General features: G+C 42.3%; 1 protein-coding gene across 1 annotated transcript in view; it reads right to left on the reverse strand.

Moving 5' to 3' along the window:
- LOC106576356 (fatty acyl-CoA reductase 1) overlaps nucleotides 1-17,363 on the reverse strand; it is a 224,490-nt gene that overhangs the window by 4,380 nt on the left and 202,747 nt on the right. The window contains exons 3-8 of the mRNA XM_045699967.2: nucleotides 15,664-15,839; nucleotides 10,389-10,568; nucleotides 6,968-7,145; nucleotides 1,190-1,234; nucleotides 941-1,059; nucleotides 594-661 (exon numbers count right to left, since the gene is read on the reverse strand). Coding sequence (XP_045555923.1) covers nucleotides 594-661; nucleotides 941-1,059; nucleotides 1,190-1,234; nucleotides 6,968-7,145; nucleotides 10,389-10,568; nucleotides 15,664-15,839 — 766 coding nt within the window. The remainder of the gene's footprint in view (nucleotides 1-593; nucleotides 662-940; nucleotides 1,060-1,189; nucleotides 1,235-6,967; nucleotides 7,146-10,388; nucleotides 10,569-15,663; nucleotides 15,840-17,363) is intronic.

Below are 17,363 nucleotides of genomic sequence, written 5' to 3' on the forward strand. Positions count from 1 at the left end.
GCATCTAATTATGACACAGATCATTTATCCACCTGCATCTCACTGCTACACCATTCAAATGGATTTAGGAGAACCAGGACTGACAGGCAACCCACAGTTTCATATCCCCTGTGGGAATGTATGACGCATAGTTTCATAGTCACAACACCATCAACCAAATGGATCACTAGTCACTTTAATAATGTTTACATATCTTGCATTACTCATCTCATATGTATATACTGTATTTTATACCATCTATTGCATCTTGCCTATGCCACTCTATTGCTCATCCATATATTTATATGTCTATATTCTTATTCCATTCCTTTACTTAGATTTGTGTGTTTTAGGTAGTTGTTGTGGAATTGTTAGATTACATGTTAGATATTGCAGCACTGTCGGAACTAGAAGCACAAGCAATTCGCTACACTCGCAATAACATCTGTTAACCATGTGTATGTGACTAATAAAATTTGATTTGATCAAGATTTCAACTACTGAAGTACATTGATTTATGACGACGGAAGCCACAGTGGTTAATGAGCAAGCACTAATGATGTCACTGTAACAGGCATACAGACAGACACACATACAGACAGACAGACACCTACCGATCTCTCCCCAGTGGAAAGGGTTGATTCCGCCCGTTGTGCAGTTGTAAACCAGCGCTGCTTTGGGTCTGCAAGGGAGCAGAGAGATGAGGTCAGAGGGATCAACGGGGAGGGTCCATTAGGACACATCTATAAAATGACACCACAAACACAAAATCACATCAGTTGAAAACACCGGGCTTCCTCATCAGTCAATGGTGTAGAGCTGGGGAGATGTGTTCGAACAAACTGGGCTAAGGTTGGTTTACAGGAGGTCTTTCTGCAGGTCAATATGGGGGTGTCTGTTTGTGTGGGTTAAACCATACAGTCATTGGTCAAACCATATTCCACCTGGGGGGAAAGTTAACCTGTGCACTGCCGTGTACCAGCCAGCGGCCAGGGTCAGGTTGATGACCACGTCCACGGGGATGAGGTCCGCCACCGCATCATTGTTGGCTCTCATGGTGCGCAGGATGCCCTTCCCCGCCTGATCAGACAGGACACAGGGTTACCACCACATCTCATCATCACCTGATCATCATTTAAACTAGTGGCATCAAAATGAGCAAACTTACTATATGAAAAATACAACGCAATAAGTATATGCTGGTACTTACAGCGATGAAGACTCCGCTTGGTCCATTGAAGTTGTCGATCCAGCCCTGAGACAGAAGAATAGGGAGGGAATAAGTGAGTGTAATGAGAGATTAGGGGCTCTATTCAATCCGTACGGAACATTTTAATCCGTTATTTCAATTTAAAGGCAATGCTCAATCGGAAATTACCTAAAAATGTATATCTCGCAATCTGGAACGCTTCAGCGACGCAGACTGAATAGAGACGTAGCCTAAGTACCCCCCTTTAAGCTGGAATCATTAGTTGCTACATCTATTTTTGGACTTATAAATTAATGATATATACCTATTGATTGTTGAAGAATATAACTTATAAATGCCTCATTAGCTTAGTTCAACAGTCGTACCCCATCAGAACCCAAAATACAAGCTTGTTTTACTTTAATGTTTGTAAATATAAACAAACACTATACAGCCTAAAAACATGGTTAAAACTATACATTTTATATCATGGATGGTCAGTCCTTGCATCCATAGCTCTGTCTATGAATTTGAGAGTGGTTACCTTTCTCCAGGCCCATTTTTTTTATTTAACCAGGCAAGTCAGTTAAGAACAAATTCTTATTTACAATGACGGCCTAAGAACAGTGGGTTAACTGCCTTGTTCAGGGGCAGAACGACAGATTTTTACCTTGTCAGCTCACGGATTCCATTTACCTTGTCAGCTGAGGGATTCGTTGGGCCAACAACTTTTCGGTTACTGGCCCAACGCTCTAACCACTAGGCTACCTGCCTCAGCTTTTTACCAAAACACAGGCGGGGTTTCAGCTTTGTTAATGTTTCAATTAGGAATTCTAGCTTCAAGCACAGCAATAACATTGCTGCAACATCATCAAGTTACAGATAGCCTCCTAACAGCAACATCAATTAGATTGTTGTGTATCTGCTGAGTTAGCATTCCAGTGGTGTGCTAGGCTAGCCTCTATGGGCTAGGTGGGACGCTTGCGTCCCACCTACGTAACAGCCACTGGCAGCCTGTGGCGCGATTTTCAAAACCTTAAAAATCCTATTACTTCAATTTCTCAAACATATGACAATTTTACAGCTATTTAAAGACAAGACTCTCGTTAATCTAACCACACTGTCCGATTTCAAAAAGGCTTTACAACGAAAGCAAAACATTAGATTATGTCAGCAGAGTACCAAGCCAGAAATAATCAGACACCCATTTTTCAAGCCAGCATATAATGTCACCAAAACCCAGAAGACAGCTAAATGCAGCACTCACCTTTGATGATCTTCATCAGATGACAACCCTAGGACATTATGTTATACAATACATGCATGTTTTGTTCAATCAAGTTCATATTTATATCAAAAACCAGCTTTTTACATTAGCATGTGACGTTCAGAACTAGCATACCCCCCGCAAACTTCCGGGGAATTCGCTAACATTTTACTAAATTACTCACGATAAACGTTCACAAAAAGCATAACAATTATTTTAAGAATTATAGATACAGAACTCCTCTATGCACTCGATATGTCCGATTTTAAAATAGCTTTTTGGTGAAAGCACATTTTGCAATATTCTAAGTACATAGCCCAGGCATCACGGGCTCGCTATTTAGACACCCGGCAAGTTTAGCACTCACCATAATCATATTTACTATTATAAAAGTTTGATTACCTTTTGTTGTCTTCGTCAGAATGCACACCCAGGACTGCTACTTCAATAACAAATGTTGGTTTGGTCCAAAATAATCCATCGTTATATCCGAATAGCAGCGTTTTGTTCGTGCGTTCCAGACACTATCCGAAATAGTAAAGAAGTGTCGCGCGCATGGCGCAATTCGTGACAATAAAATTCTAAATATTCCATTACCGTACTTCGAAGCATGTCAACCGCTGTTTAAAATCAATTTTTACGCCATTTTTCTCGTAGAAAAGCGATAATATTCCGACAGGGAATCTCCTTTTCGGCAAACAGAGGAAAAAATCCCAAAGGCGGGGGCGGTCGGGTCACGCGCATAAGCTCAGTGTCCCTTGATCGGCTACTTGAGAAAGGCGATAATGTGTTTCAGCCTGGGGCTGGAATGACGACATTCTGTTTTTTCCCGGGCTCTGAGCGCCTATGGACGACGTGGGAAGTGTCACGTTAGAGCAGAGATCCTTAGTAAATGATAGAGATGGAAAAGAAGTTCAAGAAATGGTCAGACAGGCCACTTCCTGTAAAGGAATCTCTCAGGTTTTGACCTGCCATTTGAGTTCTGTTATACTCACAGACACCATTCAAACAGTTTTAGAAAATTTAGGGTGTTTTCTATCCATATGTAATAAGTATATGCATATTCTAGTTACTGGGTAGGAGTGGTAACCAGATTAAATCGGGTATGTTTTTTATCCAGCCGTGTCAATACTGCCCCCTAGCCCTAACAGGCTAGCTAGCTAGCTACAGTGGGGGAAAAACGTATTTGATCCTCTGCTGATTTTGTACGTTTGCCCACTTACAAAGAAATGATCAGTCTAGAATTTTAATGGTAGGTTTATTTGAACAGTGAGAGACAGAATAACAACAAATAAATCCAGAAAAACACATGTCAAAAATGTTATAAAATGATTTGCATTTTAATGAGGAAAATAAGTATTTGACCCCTCTGCAAAACATGACTTAGTACTTGGTGGCAAAACCCTTGTTCGCAATCCCAGAGGTCAGACGTTTCTTGTAGTTGGCCACCAGGTTTGCACACATCTCAGGAGGGATTTTGTCCCACTCCTCTTTGCAGATCTTCTCCAAGTCATTAAGGTTTTCGAGGCTGACGTTTAGCAACTCGAACCTTCAGCTCCCTCCACAGATTTTCTATGGGATTAAGGTCTGGAGACTGGCTAGGCCACTCCAGGACCTTAATGTGCTTCTTCTTGAGCCACTCCTTTCTTGCCTTGGCCGTGTGTTTTGGGTCATTGTCATGCTGGAATACCCATCCACGACCCATTTTCAATGCCCTGGCTGAGGGAAGGATGTTCTCACCCAAGATTTGACGGTATATGGCCCCGTCCATCGTCCCTTTGATGCGGTGAAGTTGACCTGTCCCCTTAGCAGAAAAACACCCCCAAAACATAATGTTACCACCTCCATGTTTGACAGTGGAGATGGTGTTCTTGGGGTCATAGGCAGCATTCCTCCTCCTCCAAACACGGCGAGTTGAGTTGATGCCAAAGAGCTCCATTTTGGTCTCATCTGACCACAACACTTTCACCAGTTGTCCTCTAATTCATTCAGATGTTTATTGGCAAACTTCAGACGGGCATGTATATGTATTCTTGAGCAGGGGGACCTTGCGTGCGCTGCAGGATTTCAGTCCTTCACGGCGTAGTGTGTTACCAATTGTTTTCTTGGTGACTATGGTCCCAGCTGCCTTGAGATCATTGACAAGATCCTCCCGTGTAGTTCTGGGCTGATTCCTCACCGTTCTCATGATCATTGCAACTCCACGAGGTGAGATCTTGCTTGGAGCCACAGGCCAAGAGAGATTGACAGTTATTTTGTGTTTCTTCCATTTGCGAATAATCGCACCAAATGTTGTCACCTTCTCACCAAGCTGCTTGGCAATGGTCTTGTAGCCCATTCCAGCCTTGTGTAGGTCTACAATCTTGTCCCTGACATCCTTGGAGAGCTCTTTGGTCTTGGCCATGGTGGAGAGTTTGGAATCTGATTGATTGTTTGCTTCTGTGGACAGGTGTCTTTTTTACAGGTAACAAGCTGCGGTTAGGAGCCCTCCCTTTAAGAGTGTGCTCCTAATCTCAGCTCGTTACCTATATAAAAGACACCTGGGAGCCAGAAATCTTTCTGATTCAGAGGGGGTCAAAAACTTATTTCCCTGATTAAAATGCAAATCAATTTATAACATTTTTGACATGAGTTTTTCTGGATTTTTTTGTTGTTATTCTGTCTCTCACTGTTCAAATAAACCTACCATTAAAATTATATACTGATCCTTTCTTTATCAGTGGGCAAACGTACAAAATCAGCAGGGGATCAAATACTTTTTTCCCCCACTGTACCTATGGAGAGTGAGACTTAGATAGGGAGAGTAACAGTGTCCACATCAATTAGCCCTCCGGTAATACATTGGTAATAGACTGGGCTTATTTGTGTGGTGTGTCTGTGGCTTGTCCCTACAGGGTAAGGCTACATGGTCTGGTGCAGACAGACAGACAGACAGTCAGACAAATAAAAGTCCTTATCACATCGTCTCAGAGACAATTTCTGCAGGTATACATCTTTGACAGGGATTGCCTTGACATTTTAACGGAGTTCTGAGGACATGGAGATTGAAGTTCATCACCCCCCCCCCCCCACACACACTGTCTCGAGCTGCCCGCGCTCCCCCTGTCTCGAGCTGCCCGCGCAATAAACTGGTAAAGCGTGATCTTTTGGCTGTTTTGCCGCCAGGCCTGGATCCTGCACTGTTGAAACGTTACAGCCCCAGAAAACTAAATGCAGCCCTGGGGCTATATAGTCGTTTTCTGTGAATATACTTAGTGCTGTTTAAAAGTGTATTATACTCTATTGAAAACTCTGAAAGTGTGCATCTTTTCATCTTCAAGATCTTTGGTCTCTTTCTGTGTGAATTCATGGAGCCTCAGACATTCAAATAATATTCCTGTAGGAAAATAAAGTAAGCATGTCACTTGAATTTGCGGGAAAGAACTTTGACGAATATTATAATCACGAAAATGATGAAATGTTGAAACCACCCTCCCATTGCTCCTCCAAAATGTTAAGCAGCAATAAAGTCTGCATTTATTTTTTAAACGCTTTAATATGTCCATCTGCCGCTATGCTAAGTGAGATTAAAATGCTTAACGCTGTGGAATCCTTACGCTAAGATGTTAGCCTACACTACAGCAGCCGGACAGATTAGAAAATAAAAAGCAGCTTACTCATGAAAGTAGCATCACACTGCACATCCAGAAGAGGACTGCCTCCCCCCCCCCCTCGGAAGCTGGTTCCTAGCTAGCTTTCTTCCTAGGTTCCTGCCTTTCTAGGGGCAACTGCTGATGTCAAAAGGTCTTTATAAAATACATTATATTGATTGATTGATTGATTGATTGATTACTGCACCCACTGAACGTTCAGAGTGGCCTTTCCATGAACCTACAGTTGCTTTTCAGTGACCTTCAATATAGTAGGAGACACTCAGAGGCTCTCCGGTTTCAGCCCTGGCAGTAGTTTCCCCATCGCCCCTTCCTTGCCCCCCTCACATCGCCTACCCAGCTGTTGGGGTCAGGGACGCTCCTCTTCGAGTCCTGGAATCCAGCCCAGCCAGACTTTCTGAACCATTAGAACCATTAGACCTGTCCTGGTCCAACCCTAATACAAACTTTACTCAGCACTACACACCCAATCCCCCTTTAAGTCTGACTGTACACAGGGGAGATATATTGACCAGTGTACTGTTACAGCGATCGATCGCTAATTCCCATCCATTTGGCACCACAGCAGGACATGATGGTGTGAGAATTGACAGGAGTCTGACTGAGCCCTTTAACCGTCACAGTGAAAGTGCTACATAGATTTTTATAAATTGTGATACATTTCCCAACAGGCTGAGCCAATCCCACTTCTTCTGATACACTTATCTTGCTGACCAGTCAATACACTGTTTAAAGTCCACAGACTACATACAGAATGTGATCCATGTATCTATTGATCATCTATTGCTGCCAGCTATCCAGTGCCAGGGTCCAGTAGAGTAACCCAGTCCCACAGAATGATGTATGTATATGATACTGTATCTCTATGGTAACGGTACTCACAGGGAAAGGCTCCTGCCAGCTGGCTCCCACTATGGAGGGTCTGATGATGCCGATGCTGAGCTTGCTGCTCTCTTTCTGGACCACACACTCTGCCAGGGCTTTGGTGTAGGTGTAGGTGTTGGGGCGGTCCCCGATGAGGCGCGGCGTGATGTCACGGACGATGCTGTCCTCCATCCACCTGCAGCCACAGACACAAGAGAACACTCACAATGAGACTCACATCACAATGGTACAGGACACATGCCAGGATTGAAGTAAAGTTGGCATTTTGTGTAGATAGATGAAACGTCATTCACTCTTATAGCTGTCTGTGATGGTATTTATAATCAATCATTAGTTGGAAATGGCACAAAGTGGTGTGGACTTGACAGCACACTTGGTTCGGTTCAATTCCATTTCAATCAGTTCATTCAGGAGATGAATTGAAATTCAATGAATATACTGTCATTAATCTAACTAGGGGCCAAACTAAGATTCTATCAGATCTGCGCTAGACGACACCCGCAGAGAGGTTGTTTAGAGGTTTAGAGGCCTAGAGATTGTTTAGAGGTTTAGAGTCATAGAGGTTGTTTAGAGGTTTAGAGGCCTAGAGATTGTTTAGAGGTTTAGAGGCCTAGAGGTTGTTTAGAGGTTTAGAGGCCTAGAGATTGTTTAGAGGTTTAGAGTCATAGAGGTTGTTTAGAGGTTTAGAGGCCTAGAGATTGTTTAGAGGTTTAGAGGCCTAGAGGTTGTTTAGAGGTTTAGAGGCCTAGAGGTTGTTTAGAGGTTTAGAGGTATAGAGGTGGTTTAGAGTTTTAGAGGCCTAGAGGTTGTTTAGAGGTTTAGAGTCATAGAGATTGTTTAGAGGTTTAGAGGTATAGAGTTTGTTTAGAGGCATAGAAGTTGTTTAGAGGTTTAGAGTCATAGAGAGGTTGTTTAGAGGTTTAGAGTCATAGAGATTGTTTAGAGGTTTAGAGGCCTAGAGGTTGTTTAGAGGTTTAGAGTCATAGAGGTTGTTTAGAGGTTTAGAGACCTAGAGGTTGTTTAGATGTTTAGAGGTATAGAGGTTGTTTAGAGGTTTAGAGGTATAGAGGTTGTTTAGAGGTTTAGAGGCATAGAGATTGTTTAGAGGTTTAGAGACCTAGAGGTTGTTTAGAGGTTTAGAGGTATAGAGGTTGTTTAGAGGTTTAGAGGTATAGAGGTTGTTTAGAGATTTAGAGGCATAGAGGTTGTTTAGAGGTTTAGAGGCATAGAGATTGTTTAGAGGTTTAGAGACCTAGAGGTTGTTTAGAGGTTTAGAGGTATAGAGGTTGTTTAGAGGTTTAGAGGTATAGAGGTTGTTTAGAGATTTAGAGGCATAGAGGTTGTTTAGAGGTTTAGAGACCTAGAGGTTGTTTAGAGGTTTAGAGACTTAGAGGTATAGAGGTTGTTTAGAGGTTTAGAGTCATAGAGGTTGTTTAGAGGTTTAGAGGCCTAGAGATTGTTTAGAGGTTTAGAGGCCTAGAGATTGTTTAGAGGTTTAGAGGCCTAGAGCTTGTTTAGAGGTTTAGAGGCCTAGAGATTGTTTAGAGGTTTAGAGGCCTAGAGCTTGTTTAGAGGTTTAGAGGCCTAGAGGTTGTTTAGAGGTTTAGAGGTATAGAGGTGGTTTAGAGGTTTAGAGGCCTAGAGGTTGTTTAGAGGTTTAGAGTCATAGAGATTGTTTAGAGGTTTAGAGGTATAGAGTTTGTTTAGAGGCATAGAAGTTGTTTAGAGGTTTAGAGTCATAGAGAGGTTGTTTAGAGGTTTAGAGGCCTAGAGATTGTTTAGAGGTTTAGAGTCATAGAGTTGTTTAGAGGTTTAGAGGCCTAGAGATTGTTTAGAGGTTTAGAGTCATAGAGGTTGTTTAGAGGTTTAGAGACCTAGAGGTTGTTTAGATGTTTAGAGGTATAGAGGTTGTTTAGAGGTTTAGAGGTATAGAGGTTGTTTAGAGATTTAAGGCATAGAGATTGTTTAGAGGTTTAGAGACCTAGAGGTTGTTTAGAGGTTTAGAGGTATAGAGCTTGTTTAGAGATTTAGAGGCATAGAGATTGTTTAGAGGTTTAGAGACCTAGAGGTTGTTTAGAGGTTTAGAGGTATAGAGGTTGTTTAGAGATTTAGAGGCATAGAGGTTGTTTAGAGGTTTAGAGACCTAGAGGTTGTTTAGAGGTTTAGAGACTTAGAGGTATAGAGGTTGTTTAGAGGTTTAGAGTCATAGAGGTTGTTTAGAGGTTTAGAGGCCTAGAGATTGTTTAGAGGTTTAGAGGCCTAGAGATTGTTTAGAGGTTTAGAGGCCTAGAGCTTGTTTAGAGGTTTAGAGGCCTAGAGATTGTTTAGAGGTTTAGAGGCCTAGAGGTTGTTTAGAGGTTTAGAGGCCTAGAGGTTGTTTAGAGGTTTAGAGTCATAGAGATTGTTTAGAGGTTTAGAGGCCTAGATGGGTTTAGAGGTTTAGAGGCCTAGAGGTTGTTTAGAGGTTTAGAGTCATAGAGGTTGTTTAGAGGTTTAGAGGCCTAGATGGGTTTAGAGGTTTAGAGGCCTAGAGGTTGTTTAGAGGTTTAGAGTCATAGAGATTGTTTAGAGGTTTAGAGGCCTAGAGGTTGTTTAGAGGTTTAGAGTCATAGAGATTGTTTAGAGGTTTAGAGTCATAGAGGTTGTTTAGAGGTTTAGAGGCCTAGAGGTTGTTTAGAGGTTTAGAGGTATAGAGGTTGTTTAGAGGTTTAGAGGTATAGAGGTTGTTTAGAGGTTTAAAGGCATAGAGGTTGTTTAGAGGTTTAGAGACATAGAGGTTGTTTAGAGATTTAGAGGCCTAGAGTTTGTTTAGAGGTTTAGAGGTTGTTTAGAGGTTTAGAGGCATAGAGGTTGTTTAGAGGTTTAGAGGACTATAGGTTGTTTAGAGGTTTAGAGGCCTAGAGATTGTTTAGAGGTTTAGAGGCCTAGAGGTTGTTTAGAGGTTTAGAGTCATAGAGATTGTTTAGAGGCCTAGAGGTTGTTTAGAGGTTTAGAGTCATAGAGCTGGTTTAGAGGATTAGAGGCCTAGAGGTTGTTTTGGCGGTGTTGGAGGTGGAACTGCATTAGAGCTGTCAAATCCACAAGTGGCTCCCGGCATTATACCTAAAGAGGACATTTTCTCGTTCTGAACTTCCAACGTGAGTGGAACGGGTGTTGCTTCGTGACAATAATCACAAGAGCAGCTGCTCACCGATGTGACAGGTACAACGTAGTTCCACCTCCGACCGCGCCAAAACATTAGCTATGCCAGTTAATGCTTGATCTGACTGAATCCAGGCCTAAGTGCCATTTATCTTCACTGAGCATATTTTCAATGCATGAAATTTGCAAATGAATTCACTTCCTGAATAGATGGAGTCGTAATAGCAGCAACCCCACCCCCAACTCGGATGCAGAAAGTAGACTTCACACTACTCACTCCAGGGAGTCGATGAGCTTCTTGGGTTCTACAGGCGGTGGGTAGATGATCTCGTCGATGTGTCTGCGGTTGCAGTTGGCGTAGGCTGTGGAGATGTGGATGAAGGCCTGGAGGTGGTGCATCTGCTGGGCCAGATTCAGGAGCTGCTGCGTGGCTATCACATTCAGCTGCAGGGCATGTCTGGGAAGAGTGGAGACACACACACACACACACACACACACAGCAGGACTAGGTAAGAGATCACTGTGCATAAGTACACTAACAAGCATAAGCACACTATGCATTCCCGTAATATCATCACAAGGAGAGAAGTGAGACAGTGAGAGAGAGAGAGAGAGAGAGAGAGAGAGACAGACCCAGAGAGAGAGACAGACAGACAGTGACTGAAAGAGAACTAGATAGAGAGAAAGCGACAGAGAGAGAGACAGAGACAGAGAGAGAGACAGAGAGAGACAGACCAAGAGAGACAGAGAGAGACCGAGAGAGAAAGAGAGAAACAGAAAAAGAGAGAGAGGAGGGTGAGAGAGAGAGAAAGAGAGAGAGAGCACGTTGGAGGGTTAGCATTATAATCATCCTCCCTTACACCCTTTAATCCTCACACTTCATTCCAGCAATGTGCTTCCATTCCAGGAATAAACAGACAGAACTCTAGCTCACCTCTCAGCCAGTCTACAGAGAAAGATAGTGCTTCTCAGCCACAGTCAGGCAGTGTGGACGGTGTGTGTGTGTGTGTGTGTGTGTGTATGTGAGCGCAGATGTCAGATGTGGTTTGGCAGCGGTTGTCCATTAACGGCAGAGCGGGGACGGCAGTCGTGACAGTCAGTGGAAGTGGCGTGTCACGGGGGATAAGAGTGGTAGTAGGCCGTACCACCGTTTGAGAACAATTATAGAGTACTATGCCAGTTTGAGAACTATTAAAGAGAACTATTCTAGAGCATTAGGCCAGTTTGAGAACTATTAAAGAGAACTATTCTAGACCACTAGGCCAGGTTGAGAACTATTATAGAGGACCAGGACAGTTTGAGAACTATTAAAGAGAACTATTCTAGAGCACTAGGCCAGTTTGAGAACTATTAAAGAGAACTATTCTAGACCACTAGGCCAGGTTGAGAACTATTATAGAGGACCAGGACAGTTTGAGAACTATTAAAGATAACTATTCTAGAGCACTAGGCCAGTTTGAAAACTATTATAGAGAACTATTCTAGAGCACTAGTAGAGTTTGAGAACTATTATAGAGGACTAGGCCAGTTTGAACATTTTTAAAGAGCACTAGACTTGTTTGAGAATTATTATAGAACACTAGGCTAGTTTGAGAACTTTTATAGAGCACTAGGGTAGTTTGAGAACTATTATAGAGCACTAGGGTAGTTTGTGAACTTTTCTAGAGCACTAGGCCAGTTTGATAACTGTTACAGAGCACGAGGCCAGTTTGATAACTATTACAGAGCACAAGGCCAGTGTGATAACTATTATAGAGCACTAGGCTAATTTGAGAAGTATTATAGAGCACTATGCTAATTTGAGAACTATTATAGAGCATTAGGCTAATTTGAGAACTATTACGGAGCACTAGGCCAGTTTGAGAGCTATTATAGAGCACTAGGTCGGCTTGAGAACTATTATAGAGCACTAGGCCAGTTTGAGATCTATTATAGAGCACTAGGCCAGTTTGAGAACTATTACAGAGCACTAGGCCAGTTTGAGGACTATTACAGAGCACTAGGCCAGTTTGATAACTATTACAGAGCACTAGGCCAGTTTGATAACTATTACAGAGCACTAGGGTAGTTTGAGAACTCTTACAGAACACTAGGCTAGTTTGAGAACTTTTATAGAACACAAGGGTAGTTTGAGACCTATTATAGAGCACTAGGCCAGTTTGAGAACTTTTAAAGAACACTAGGCCAGATAGAGAACTATTATAGAGCACTAGGCTAGTTTGAGAACTTTTATAGAGCACTAGGCTAGTTTGAGAACTATTATAGAACACTAGGCTAGTTTGAGAATGATTATAGAACACTAGGCCAGTTTGAGAACTTTTATAGAACACTAGGCTAGTTTGAGAACTTTTATAGAGCACTAGGCTAGTTTGAGAACTATTATAGAACACTAGGCTAGTTTGAGAATGATTATAGAACACTAGGCCAGATTGAGAACTTTTATAGAACACTAGGCTTGTTTGAGAATTATTATAGAACACTAGGCTAGTTTGAGAACCTTTATAGAACAGTAGGCTAGTTTGAGAACTATTATAGAGCACTAGGCCAGTTTGAGAACTATTATAGAACACTAGGCTAGTTTGAGAACTATTATAGAACACTAGGCCAGATAGAGAACTATTATAGAGCACTAGGGTAGTTTGAGAACTATTATAGAACACTAGGCTAGTTTGAGAACTATTATAGAGCACTAGGCTAGTTTGAGAACTTTTATAGAGCACTAGGCTAGTTTGAGAACTATTATAGAACACTAGGCTAGTTTGAGAATGATTATAGAACACTAGGCCAGTTTGAGAACTTTTATAGAACACTAGGCTAGTTTGAGAACTTTTATAGAGCACTAGGCTAGTTTGAGAACTATTATAGAACACTAGGCTAGTTTGAGAATGATTATAGAACACTAGGCCAGTTTGAGAACTTTTATAGAACACTAGGCTTGTTTGAGAATTATTATAGAACACTAGGCTAGTTTGAGAACCTTTATAGAACAGTAGGCTAGTTTGAGAACTATTATAGAGCACTAGGCCAGTTTGAGAACTATTATAGAACACTAGGCTAGTTTGAGAACTATTATAGAACACTAGGCCAGATAGAGAACTATTATAGAGCACTAGGGTAGTTTGAGAACTATTATAGAACACTAGGCTAGTTTGAGAACTTTTATAGAGCACTAGGCTAGTTTGAGAACTATTATAGAACACTAGGCCAGTTTGAGAACTTTTATAGAACACTAGGCTAGTTTGAGAACTTTTATAGAGCACTAGGCTAGTTTGAGAACTATTATAGAACACTACGCTAGTTTGAGAATGATTATAGAACACTAGGCCAGTTTGAGAACTTTTATAGAACACTAGGCTTGTTTGAGAATTATTATAGAACACTAGGCTTGTTTGAGAACTTTTATAGAACACTAGGGTAGTTTGAGAACTTTTCTAGAGCACTAGGCCAGTTTGAGAACTATTATAGAGCACTAGGCCAGGTTGGGAACTATTATAGAGCACTAGGCCAGTTTGAGAACTATTATAAAACAGTAGGCTAGTTTGAGAACTTTTATAGAGCACTAGGCCAGTTTGATAACTATTATAGAACACTAGGCTAGTTTGATAACTTTTATAGAGCACTAGGGTAGTTTGAGATCTATTATAGAGCACTTGGCCAGTTTGAGAACTATTACAGAGCACTAGGCCAGTTGATAACTAGTACAGAGCACTAGGCCAGTTTGATAACTATTACAGAGCACTAGGCCAGTTTGAGAACTATTATAGAACACTAGGCTAGTTTGAGAACTTTTATAGAGCACTAGGGTAGTTTGAGAACTATTACAGAGCTCTAGGCCAGTTTGATAACTATTATAGAGCACTAGGCCAGTTTGAGATCTATTATAGAGCACTAGGCCAGTTTGATAACTATTACAGAGCTCTAGGCCAGTTTGGTAACTATTATAGAGCACTAGGCCAGTTTGAGATCTATTATAGAGCACTAGGCCAGTTTGAGAACTATTATAGAGCACTAGGGTAGTTTGAGAGAGAACACCACGGTGACTGTGGACTGCTGCTAACTGTGTGTTCCTCACTGTTCCAAGCGCCTGAGTCATTAATGAAGTCTGCTTTTGTATTTTCATTAGGGTGCAAGATATACTGTATCCTAGCAGCTATAGTGGCTATGGTGCTTATCACTGCTTCAGTGCTAGGCTTGACTAGCCTTGTACATTTGCACAGCACAGATGTTGTGTCTAGGGCGCTATCTGAAGAGCTGTAGTCTTGGTCCCAGTGATTAAACTGTTGTCTGATTATGCTCCAACACCCCCTGGCAACTTTGTTTCCCTGGAGACGGGGTATCAACATTGTGTGTCAGACGAGAGAACGTGAGAGAGAACAGGGGAGAGAGAGAAATACAGAGGAAGGGATGGAGAGGTAGGGGTGAAAAGAGAAAGACAAAGTGAAAGAGGGAAGAGAAGAGAGCTATGATGCTGTTCAGAGAACAATCTCACAGCTTTTCCCTAACTGAGCTGTCAGTCATGGCGAATGTCCCGCCTCCCCACACCTCCTTTCACCTCTCTGACTGCATCTCATCCCTTAAGGCTGTCCTGTCTGTCCTACTCAACGGGATCTGTTCCCAGCAGCCACACAGACACCCAGACAGGCGTATTTAACAGTATGATGAAGACTTGTGAGAATACACTGAGACAGATAGACAGCTCTTTAATGTTTTAATAATCCCTCTGAATAGCTCATTCCTGCTTCCTCACTGAGTAGGAGGGACATCTAAAGACATCTCTCTACCCCCTACAGCTTGCTACCTGCAGACTCCCTGGATACATCTCTCTCTCTATCTGTCTGTCTCTCTCTCACCACATGGAACATCGATCCACTGTCTACTACGTGAGATGATGAAACCACGTGGAATAGTGAAAACTTAAACTGTTTCAAAAACCTTAATATAAATTCAATGTTACTGTATTCTATACATTGCATTGGATTTTGATTTAATATGTTTAATGACTATTTATGTAAGTGTTTGCCTGTCAACCATTTTAGGTCAACAATGTTGCTTGACAGACGCTACACAGACGCTATATTATCGTGGAATCTCTGTTGCGTTTCTCAACATCCTCATCATACTCTAGATGTATCAGCTTTCCCATTGGTCAACACCAGAACACAAACAGTCCACACCATCAACCCATCATCACTTCCTGTAAGGAAGTCCCTGGACAATGGGCACTTCCTGGTACTAGGGACAATGACAAAGCAAAACCCTCCGACCCCATAAACCAGAACCGAGTAAAACATCAAAATAAAACATGTGGCCAAGATAAAGATGACCCTGGCCCCTATACGGGCTGAACTCCTCTCAACTAGAGACTGTCTACTGTGTTGACGTCATTTAATAGGATCTCTATGTTTTTGTACCTCTCTGTGTCAGACACAAGCTATGTCCATGCATTTATATAGAATCAAACGGATTTGATTTGTTGAGTTGATAAAGTAGTGAGTTAGCATGATAGCTAGGTGATAGAGGAAGAGATAGTGTGTAGGGGGTGTGGTCCTCACTTGAGGGGTTCGTCGAAGCGGATGGTGGCAGCACAGTGGAAGATGATGTTAACGCAGGAGGTCAGTCTCTCTACGTCCTCAGGACTGATGGCCAGGGCAGGCTGTGTCAACTCACTGCTGATAGGAACTATCTTCTGGTGGAAGTCTGGGTTGTCCTCCCTCACGCGGTCAAACAGCTGCAGGTAATGCACACATACAGTAGATGCATCAGATCATATCAACGCATGTCAAGCCATTGATTTAGCCAGGTCCATATGTAAAGGACACTATATGCATTAACGTCTGTAACGATTCTGTCCACATGGATATTTGGCTGTAGGCTAATCCTCTGCACAACTGCTATTATGTAAAGCCATGTCAGCTTTTACCTAACAATAGCACCATAGTAGTATTTTCAAGCCTCAGTATTAACAATATGGGTCATGTTGCCCGATGTAATTGATGAACTACTGTAGTATTTCAACGCAGATCGAGCGGGTGTCAATATTTGCATTTTCCCACAATGCTCTAGTAGCAGCGATGTCGCCCATGGGAGACCACAGGCTGCAGTACCAGAGCACTCTGTGTGTGTGTGTGTGTGTGTGTGTGTGTGTGTGTGTGTGTGTGTGTGTGTGTGTGTGTGTGTGTGTGTGTGTGTGTGTGTGTGTGTGTGTGTGTGTGTGTGTGTGTGTGTGTGTGTGTGACATGTTCCCTGTTGCGTGCAGGAAATGAAACACCACCTCATCACCAAGGAGGGAGATAATATCACTCCTTATCCTCCAAGCAGAAATCATTATAAACAAATTGTAGGTTCTAATCTTGAATACAGGGAACTGTGTTTTAGGACTGAATATAAGAACACATTAAACAGAAGGGAAGATAAAGTTTCTTATGACAGACGAGACATAAATGAAGTAGCTGGCCAGTGCGAACCTCAGATTTGGCTCTGGGTGTTGAGAATTAACGAAGACACAAAACACAGAAAATTGTACTGGACATTTCAGATTGCTAGTGATTAAGAATAGCATGTGTGAGTTATGAAATTGGCTGTGTGTGTGTGTGTGTGTGTGTGTGTGTGTGTGTGTGTGTGTGTGTGTGTGTGTGTGTGTGTGTGTGTGTGTGTGTGTGTGTGTGTGTGTGTGTGTGTGTGTGTGTGGCAGCCCTGGTAAGCAGACCACTCTAAGTGAAGAGCAGGACAGATGTTGAGTAATGCCTCAAACAGCTGTTCATATCCATGTTCTCTCTCTCCATCTCCATCCCTCCCTACATCTATCTCTCTCTCCATCTCCATCCCTCCCTACATCTATCTCTCTCTATCTCCATCCCTCCCTACATCTATCTCTCTCTCCATCTCCATCCCTCCCTACATCTATCTCTGTCTATCTCCATCCCTCCCTACATCTATCTCTCTCTCTATCTCCATCCCTCCCTACATCTCTCTCTCTCTATCTCCATCCCTCCCTACATCTCTCTCTCCATCTCCATCCCTCCCTACATCTCTCTCTCTCTATCTCCATCCCTCCCTACATCTATCTCTCTCTCTATCTCCATCCCTCCCTACATCTATCTCTCTCTCTATCTCCATCCCTCCCTACATCTATCTCTCTCTCTATCTCCATCCCTCCCTACATCTATCTCTCTCTCTATCTCCATCCCTCCCTACATCTATCTCTCTCTCTATCTCCATCCCTCCCTACATCTATCTCTCTTTCTACATCCGT

This window comes from Salmo salar, chromosome 17 (assembly GCF_965601325.2).
Source record: "Salmo salar chromosome 17, fSalSal1, whole genome shotgun sequence".
Classification (NCBI taxonomy): Eukaryota; Metazoa; Chordata; class Actinopteri; order Salmoniformes; family Salmonidae; genus Salmo; species Salmo salar.